The sequence below is a fragment of the Onychomys torridus genome, chromosome 1 (assembly GCF_903995425.1).
Source record: "Onychomys torridus chromosome 1, mOncTor1.1, whole genome shotgun sequence".
Taxonomy (NCBI): Eukaryota; Metazoa; Chordata; class Mammalia; order Rodentia; family Cricetidae; genus Onychomys; species Onychomys torridus.
The window spans coordinates 124,048,503-124,057,806 of record NC_050443.1 but is presented as its reverse complement, the minus strand read 5'-3'; the positions used below and the strand labels follow the sequence as shown (position 1 = coordinate 124,057,806).

General features: G+C 55.4%; 1 protein-coding gene across 2 annotated transcripts; it reads left to right on the top strand.

Moving 5' to 3' along the window:
- Positions 1-467: 467 nt before the first annotated feature.
- On the top strand, positions 468-8,606 carry Ssh3 (slingshot protein phosphatase 3). Of its 2 annotated transcripts, none has more exons than XM_036166344.1 (14): positions 468-999; positions 1,419-1,456; positions 2,003-2,234; positions 3,690-3,805; positions 3,881-3,952; positions 4,153-4,218; positions 4,330-4,518; positions 4,602-4,695; positions 4,854-4,982; positions 5,100-5,146; positions 5,768-5,914; positions 6,129-6,329; positions 6,422-6,686; positions 7,661-8,606. In XM_036166344.1, exons 1-14 carry the CDS (start codon positions 934-936, stop codon positions 7,931-7,933), a joined length of 1,935 nt encoding a protein of 644 aa, XP_036022237.1. In that variant the 5' UTR covers positions 468-933; the 3' UTR covers positions 7,934-8,606. The 2 variants fall into 2 exon arrangements, with proteins under 2 accessions (XP_036022237.1, XP_036022229.1); XM_036166336.1 differs by having other exon boundaries at positions 1,416-1,456.
- Positions 8,607-9,304: the final 698 nt, after the last annotated feature.

Genomic DNA, 9,304 nt, shown 5'->3' with positions numbered 1-9,304 from the left:
CACAGGTTCCTACCCAGATTCAAATATCTTCTACCAGAGTGACTTTTAGCAAGTCACACTCCCACACCCTGCACACAGTTGCTGGGGAAGGGGCTTAGTCCTGTCCTGTTCCCCGCTAGAGTGGACCTTTTGAAATGCTATGGGCTTTGTGGACTATCGCTAAGACTCATTTCCTCAGAAGCTTGCTGGTCTCCAAATTTCCTCAGAGTGGAGGAAAGAAGGCCAAGTGAAAAGGAGAACAAGTTTGGATGGGATGGTAGATTTAAGACCCAGTACCGGGTTGGGGATTTAGCTCAGTGGTAGAGCACTTGCCTAGCAAACGCAAGGCCCTGGGTTCAGTCCTCAGCTCTGAAGAAGAAGAAGAAAAAAAAAAAGACCCTGTCCCCCAGGCATGGTGGCGCGAAGTCTTTAATCCCAGCATTTGGGAGGCAGACGCAGGTGGATCTCTGTGAGTTCCAGGACAGCCTGACCTACATAATGAGTTGCAGGCATGTCAGAGTTACATAGTGCGACCCTGTCTCAAAAACAAAACAAAACAAATGACTTATTGTCCCTGCCCCTTCCTTCCCAGGAGCCAGAGCATAAACCAAACAGTAGAGGGAGGTCCAGAGCTTCTCAGTTGATTTTACTAGGTGTTAGCAAGGAGGCGGAATAACGACCTGAGCCACCGGGGAAAGTGAGGTCCGGGCTCCTCACCTGCGCCCCGCCCTTGACCCCACCCTCAGCCCCGCCTCCAGCGCGGACGGGGCGGGGCGAGCTGAGCCGGGACTGGAGGGGAGGGGCCGCGGCCGCTCGGTGCTAGCTCCGGGAGGCCGGACTGGGCATGAGTCGGGCCCTTTAAGGGCCGCTCCCGAGGAGGTGCCAGGCCCTAGTGGCTCCAATCTCTTCTTCCTGGTCGTGCCGGGTTGGCGCAGGTGGCCCGAGCCTGGCCTTATGGCGCTGGTCACAGTGAGTCGCTCGCCGCCGGCCAGTGGCCACTCCACGCCTGTGGGACCCACGGTGAGTTTAGCTTGGTCTTACCCTTTCGCAGCTGGCTGCCAGCTGGGCCTGAGGGAGCAAGCACGTCCTGCCCCTGGCCGACGGCCTCACGCCTAGGAGTAGGCGGGGAGGGACCTTGAGGCTCAGGTTCCAGGGCACCTGGGAGGTCCTGAAGCTCCCAAGAGCTCGACCTAGGTGGATGCGAAGTCCAGAGAGCCAGCCCAGTCTGCAGAGGCCCAGATCCTCAGATCCCTCCCACATTCTGCAATCCCCGTCCTTGCAGCCCCACGGGGGGGGGGGGGCTGTGGAGGGAGCGGATTCAGAGGGAGATTTATTCCCCCCACCTAGGATTCCCTCGAGGGAAGAGGAGGAGAGGTTTGGGGTACTTCCTGTCCTGGGGGCTGCTCTCTCACTCTGTCCCCGGGCTGCTTTCTCAGCAGGACCGAGTGGCTAGGCGCAGAGGCCGGCTCCAACGCAGGTGAGTCCCTTCTCCAGACATATGCTTCCTTATAGCCTGTGCCCAGGCCGCTGCCATTGTGGAATCCAGGTGTCTTGCTTGGACCAAGGACTCCCTGAGGTATTCCAAACTCATGCTTAGGTGGGAGCCAGGTGCTATGGAAGGAACTGCCAAACATCACGTTCCTAGCTTGTGGAAGAATAAGCAGGACTACCTTGGCCCTGGTCAGTGGGTGATTTCACACATTCCCTGGAAGTGGCTCAGACCAGTGATCACAGGCCCACGGGCAGGATAGGACCTGCAGATGTATAGTTGCCTGGACAAGTTTAGAGCATCTGAGCCCACCCAGGAAAGGGACACATCCTCAGACGTGAGCTCAAGGCTGGTCCTCTGGGTCCTGACCACTATCAGGATCCTGGTTAAAAATGCAAACTGTGCCTCACTCCAGGAGTGCTGCTGACTCAGGAGAGCAGGCTAGCAATCCATTTCAGCAATCCCTTTGGGGGACTCACCCTTGCTAAAGTTTGAAAACCTATGGCCAGATCCATGTCCCTATCGCTCTGCCAGGCAGAGTTTTGCGGTGCTCGGAGGGGCTGTCCTGGGACTTCAGGATGGAGGAGACGGTAATCATGCAGCCGAGGCTGGCTCTGAGCCGATGGAGGAACCCTTGGGTGAGAAGCAGCTCACTGAGGACCAGACCGACAATGGGCAAGAGTTCCAGAGTCCTGGGAAACAAGTACAAAGGCAGCATCTGCACCTCATGGTGGAGCTGCTGAGACCACAGGACGACATCCGCCTGGTAGGGGCCATGCAGAGCACGTATCTATTGAGGAGCAATGCTGTGCGATTAGGGGGCACCCAGGCAGTTGAAGGGAGGATTACCCAAACCCCAGGAACTCTGCCACTTCAGCTAGAGGCATCTTAGCAGGGCAAGGTCATGTCTGTCTCCAGAGGGCTGAGAAAAGACAAGGGAGGTTTGTCCTGTATGAGCCAAGTGGTGGGGGTTACATGAGGGCGGTTTCTGTTAGTCCACAGGAGGCCCCTGTTGATACTAGTGAGTTGCCCAGAGATGGACTCATACTCCCAGGGTTGGTGAAGCATGCCTTGTCAGCTGGTGTGCCAACCAGGCAAACAGAGCACCCACAGAAGACTGGGGTCTACTGGAACCTGAGAGCCAGCTCCTGAAAGTGTGTGGAGGCAGACATTTGCTGTTGGCAGCAAAGTATGAAAAACAAGATGCAGGCTTTGGGAAAGCAGGGTTTACAGCAGGAATTTTTTAAAACTTATTTTTATGTTCTTTGGTGCTTTGCCGGCATGCATGTCTGGTGAGAGTGTCAGATCCCTTGGAACTGGAGTTACAGACAAGTGTGAGCTGCCATGTGGGTGCTGGGAACTGAACCCCGGTCCTCTGGAAGAGCAACCAGTGCTCTTAACCACTGAGCCATCTCTCCAGCCCCAGAAGTGCTGTTCTAACCCATTATAAGATGAAATCCTTCTAGCACGTATGAGGCTCTACATCATTCCTTTGGTAGAAGGCATTTCTCAAATAAAATATTGGTGAGTGTCAGGGTTTTTAAAAAAAAAATCTTGCAGGACTGGAGAGATGATCCAGGGGTTAAGAGCTCTGACTGCTCTTCCAGAAGACCCTCAGTTCAGTTTCCAGCACCCACATGGCAGCTCACAACCATCTCTAACTCCAGTCCCAGGATAACTGACATGCTTCTGGTCTTCTGGATACCAGACATGCCTGTGGTACACAGACATACATGCAGACAAAGCATCCTTACAAATAAAATACTTTCTGAAAAGATAAAACTTCTTTGCTAGGCAGAAACAAAAATGAGGCTGCCTCTAATAATGCTATCCTCCCCCACTTTTTTGGGGCCGGGGGAGGTGGTGTTCCAAGACAGGGTTTCTCTGTGTAGTCCTGGCTGTCCTAGAACTCACTCTGTAGCCCAGGCTGGCCTCAAACTCATGGAGATCCACCTGCCTCTGCCTCCCTAGTGCTGGGATTAAAGTCATGGGCCACCATACCCAGTCTCTCCCCTATTCTTACACTTCCCATTTAAGGCTTTTAAAGACAGTTTGTTGAGCCATAAATTGCAAATTTTGAGTATCAGTGTGTTCTCAAGTAGCCACTGATTTTCTGTCTGGGAGTTGGGATCAGGGGCCAGCAAGGCACAAGGCATGTCTGTGGGAGTGAAGGAGCAGAGCCAGGAGCCCCTATGATTCTGAGCTCCTTCCATTTTCCCAGGCAGCCCAGCTGGAGGCAGCCCGGCCCCCACGACTCCGCTACCTCCTGGTAGTGTCCACAGAAGACTGTCTGAGTCAGGAGACCATTCTTCTGGGGGTGGACTTTCCTGACAGCAGGTAGGAGTGGGGAGAGGAGGCTTGGGGCAAAGATGTGAGGTGCTGAGGGACAATGGCTCTCCTGTCTCCTGTCAGCTCCCACAGCTGCACCCTGGGCCTGGTCTTGCCCCTCTGGAGTGATACCCAGGTGTACCTGGACGGTGATGGGTAAGAGGTGGTAATGGGAGGGAAAGAGGAGGAAGAGGAGGCAGGCACTGAGAACAGTGACACTAGGGACCCACTCCATCTTACTTCTGATCATGGGAAAGTCACCTAACTCTGGGCCTCAGCCTCCCCCCATCTGACAAATGAAAACAGGTTCTCTGAGGGCCTGGTATTTTGTTCTACCCTCCCTGGGTCTCCTGCAGGGGCTTCAGTGTGACATCCGGTGGTCAGAGCCGCATCTTCAAGCCGGTCTCCATCCAGACCATGTGGTAAGTGCTGCAGTAGCCTAGCCTTAGGCCAGCCTCTTGGGAGATGGCCTGCAGGCCCAGGAGCAGAAACCAAGTAAGACTGTGTGTCTTAGCCTCGCTTTCTTGTCCCAGGGCCACGTTGCAGGTACTGCACCAGGCCTGTGAGGCGGCTCTAGGCAGTGGCCTTGTGCCTGGTGGCAGTGCCCTTGTCTGGGCCGCTCATTACCAGGAGAAGCTGAACTCTGACCAGGGTTGCCTCAACGAGTGGATGGCCATGTCTGATCTGGAGTCCCTGCGACCACCCATTGCTGAGCCTGGACAGTCAGTGCTGTGGGAGGGAGAAGGGATGGGAAGGGGGTGGTACCACAGTGCAGGATGGCCTCTTACTGAAGGATCACTACTAGGGCCTCAGAACAGGAACAGATGGAGCAGGCGATCCTGGCTGAGTTGTGGCAGGTGCTGGACACCAGTGACCTAGAGAGTGTCACTTCCAAAGAGGTGGGCAGCGTGGCTGGGCCTGGGGCCTGAGACTCACCTTTCTTTGGGCCTTTCTCACCAATCCCTAACTTGAGCTGTGTAGATGGGGACAGGGTACCATCCTCAGAGGCCTCACAGGTCTGGGGACCTGGACTCTATTCCTGTGCACCACCCCGTAGATCCGCCAGGCCCTGGAGCTGCGTCTGGGACACCCTCTCCATCAGTACCGCGATTTTATTGATAACCAGATGTTGCTGCTCATGGCCCAGCAAGACCGGCCCTCCCGTATCTTCCCCCACCTCTACTTGGTGAGTGCAGGCTGTTGGAGGTGGGGACCAGGTTACCCATGCAGCTACTGTGACAGGTCCTGGAGCTAGAGGCCAGCCACGGGAGCCCAGTCCTCTTCCTCCATTCCCGTTCCACAGGGCTCTGAGTGGAATGCCGCCAATCTGGAGGAACTTCAGAGAAACAGGTAGAGTTCCCCAGCCTCAGGACTGCCAGTCATTCAGTTTTCCTGTGGGGTAGCCTGGCCAGTTTCTGGAACCTTAGGTCACCCCTGGCACTGCTGGTTTTGCTTTTAACCCAGTGCTGGGAAGGCTGCACTCACATGGGCTCCGAGGCCTCAACAGCATGCCATGTGCCCCACTAAGCACACACAACAGTGCAGAAATGAGGTCTGTCTGTGCTGAGACCAGGGGTGCTGGTGGGCACGTGCCAGCAGAGGTTCCTGCCCACCTGGCCACTTCTTCCGGCAGAAAATGCCTTCTAGTAGGGATGTGGTTGCCACTTCTGAAAGGAACCTGCCATCCCCACCGTGGGCTTCTGGGAGACCTGCTGTAGCCCGTTTCACCTGTTGCTGAGAGCCCCCTGGTCTCAGCTAAGCTTGAAAGCTAAAACTGCAGTCAGTCACGGAAGAAACTCATCCCCAACAGAGTAAGAGAGCGTGCCCAAGGTCAGCTGGCTGACGGCTGGCTCAGTTCTCCTCCTTCTCCAAGTGTTGCCACGCCCTGACTCAGAACCAAGAACCCAACAGAAATGGCAGTGAGCCTGGTTCCTCTGCCACAGCCAGTCTGGTTTGGACCCTCTGGTACAGGGTGAGCCACATCCTGAACATGGCCCGAGAGATTGACAACTTCTTCCCTGAACGCTTCACCTATCACAACGTGCGTGTCTGGGATGAGGAATCGGCCCAGCTGCTTCCCCACTGGAAGGAGACACACCGCTTCATTGAGGATGCCAGGTGGGCTCCTCCCAGTCTGCTGCCCCAGCCCTAGCTTCCAGCGGAGACTGGTGCCCCCCTCCTGCCCATGCTGCCTTTGGTTCTGTTTCCTTCATCGCTCTCTCTAGCCTCACTGCCTTCTCTCTGCTGGGTCCTAAACCCTTACCTGCCCCTTCGCAGTCTGGAGGCCACTGAGGTGGAGGGGGAGTGGACTGACCATGTCCTACCTCCATAGAGCACAGGGCACTCGGGTGCTGGTCCACTGTAAGATGGGTGTCAGCCGCTCTGCTGCCACGGTGCTGGCCTATGCCATGAAACAGTATGGCTGGGGCCTGGAGCAAGCCCTGGTCCATGTGCAGGAGCTCCGGCCCATCGTGCGCCCCAACCCTGGCTTCCTGCGCCAGCTACAGACCTACCAGGGCATTCTGACTGCCAGGTATGGGGGAAGGGACGAGGGAGAAGGTGATGTGTATACTAGGGGGTGGCTGCTGTATCACTCAGAGCTGACTCAGAGCCACCTCCTCACAGCCGCCAGAGCCATGTCTGGGAGCAGAAAGTGGGTGTGGTCTCCCCAGAGGAGCCACTGGCTCCCGAAGTTTCTACACCATTGCCACCTCTTCCACCAGAACCAGGGGGCAGTGGGGAGGTAATGGTTATGAGTTTAGAGGAAACCCCAAAGGAAGAGGTTGGACTGAGGCCCCGCATCAACCTCCGAGGAGTCATGCGCTCCATCAGTCTCCTGGAGCCCTCTTCAGAGCCAGAGAATACCCCAGAGGCTGGAGACCTGCCGGAGGTGAGTCTGGGCAGGAGAGCTCTGCCTGCAGGAGCCTTGCAGAAGAGAGTATGGGAGCAAAGTGCCAGAGTTTGACTTGAGGCTCCGGTAGGCCCCTCACAGTAGGGTGTGGTCTTTTTCTTCCTCCACACTGACCACTTCACACCTTTCTGCACCAGGCAACTCAGGACTGTCCTGAGTACCTAAAGATGGGGACCACCTTTGGGCTCCTCCTTTTATGCCAGGCCAGGGGAGAGCAGTGGTCCCAGGGCCTAAGCAGTTGCAGATCTGACTGGGAACAAGAACAGTCTAGTCCCAGCCTGACAAACTGGCCCATTTCCTAAGGGGTTTGGCTCCTAGCTTTGGAGTGAGCATCTTCCTCAGGCCATGAGCTCCACTGCCAGCTAATGGCTGGCAAATCTTCCTGCACTAGAGAGGATGCCTTCCTACAGCCAAGGAGCCAGCCACACAGCAAAGTGCAGAGACGGGCCTTTGAACTCACACAGTCCACCTGCTGGTTAAGTGGACAAGCATGTTGTGTACTGAGAGTTGCTGGGCACAAGCTAGGACAGGAAGCTGGCCCTTGCCTGAGGAAGCAGGCCCCACATGTGACATGAGGTCACATGGCTGACTCAGAAGGAACCTGCAGGCAGAATGTTTAGGTGCTGGGTGTGGACCAATAGGGAGGCATGGGATTGATGGTGGGTTATTGTCCTGTGAGGCACCGACACTGGTATCCACAGAGCTCTTTTCAGGGCCTGGCACCTGTCAGGGGTTCAGCTGTGGCTCACGGGGTTGAATGCACAAAGGCAGAGGGGTGAGAGAAGGTAGGTGAAGTCAGATTCAGTGGGCTAAGAAGACTGCTAGGGACCAGAAGAAAACTCAGGGAGGTGAGGCCAAGGGACAAGCTGGGTGCTGTTGTTCCCTTGAGAAGTGTGTGCCTACCCCTTTCCTGGCTCTGAGCTCCCTGTGGCTCTTCTTCCCCCCCCACCCAGGTTTTCTCTTCCCGAGAATCTTCAGATGAAGAGCCTCTTCATCCCGTCTCTCAGCTTTCAACAGCCAGAGGTGGTCAACGAGTTCGCAAGGGGCCTTGGCCTGCCCTCAAGTCTCGCCAGTCTGTGGTTGCCCTTCACAGTGCTGCCCTGGTGGCCAACAGGACCCGGGCCTTCCAAGAGCAGGGGGAGGCTGGGGTGTCCTCTACACCTAGGCTCCGGAGAGTGGTGAGGCAGGCCAGTGTCGATGACAGCAGAGAGGACGGTGGGGCCTAAGCTTTCTACTGTGTCCCCTTAGACACTAAACGAGACTGGTCACAGCTCCTTAGATGGGCACCCTTTGCACCTATGCGCCTGAACACTCCACGTAGCTCCTCCCCAGCAATCCCCAGACCTTTGTCACTTCCTGCAGCCTTAGGTCTCAGACCCATGTCTACCTGTCAAGGGCTCAAGACTTTTTCTACTTAGGGTATATGGGTAGAGCCGTTCACGGTGCCTTGAAGGGTAATAAGACCCTAGTTTCTTTTTCCACTCCCTCTCTAACACATTATGCAGCCATGGAATTAAATCCAGAAATTTTTAGGGCAGGTTTTCTGGTTCATGTCCCCCTTGCCCTCAACTTGTGACCATTCCGTCCTATGACATCTCTCCTCCTGCAGTCCTACAGGCAGCTAGGCCAGGGAACCAGTGGCCACCAAGGCAGACAGCACTTTCAGTCCCCAGCTCCACGGCTCTGAGGGGCTCACAGCACCCCCCATACATACACACAACCGACCAGAGCCTCTGCTGCCGTCCTGAGTCTCCTGTGGCCCTCACTGGGTCACAGGGCACTGGGCCAAAGAGAGTCTTCTTGTTTGTGAAGATCTCTGGCCAGTCAAGTTTTTCACAGTTGTATAGTACCTGGCTTTGTACTGAGAAATAAAGACATTTTCATATGAAGTTTTTTCCATTTGGTGACAAAGCCATCTGTCTTTCAGATCCTTCTCTGTTTACACATGGCACTCAGCCTCTCCCACCCCCTCCAGCCTTCTGTGTCTCTCGGGTGTCCTGTGACAGACCTGTATTGATTGAATGGTGTGTTGGGAGAGGGAAAGGGCTAGCCAGTGCTATCCCCTCATCTCTAGGGCACAGCCTGGGTAAATGTCAGCCATCCTGCCCATCAGGATGGGGGAACAAGCCTGTATGTGGTTCTGCTGGGGCAGCTAAAGGAAGTTAACTCTGAGTAATCAGGAACTGCTGCTGCTGCTGCTGCTACTGCTGCTGCCGCCTGGACTAGACCAAGCCTGTCCTTAAGGCTCACCTCCCTTTAGGACATTTGTGCTAGTCCTTGAGGATCTTTGGGTTCTGAGAATCACCTTCCAAGCCCGGCACACCTTTAATCCCAGCACTTGGGAGGCAGAGGCAGGAAGATCTCTAAGTTCAAGGCCAGCCTGGTCTACAGAGTGAGTTCCAGGACAGCCAGGGCTACACAGAGAAACACTGTCTCGAAAGAAAAGAAAAGAGGAGCCAGCGCTTCCATCATTGTTAATTCTGCCCTGGTCCCAAGCATGCTCTATGCTCTGTGACACACTGCACTGGTTTGGGCTAAGTGTATCCAGTGCTGGAACTGACAGCAGATGTGAATATCATGGTGTGTCCAGTTTCATC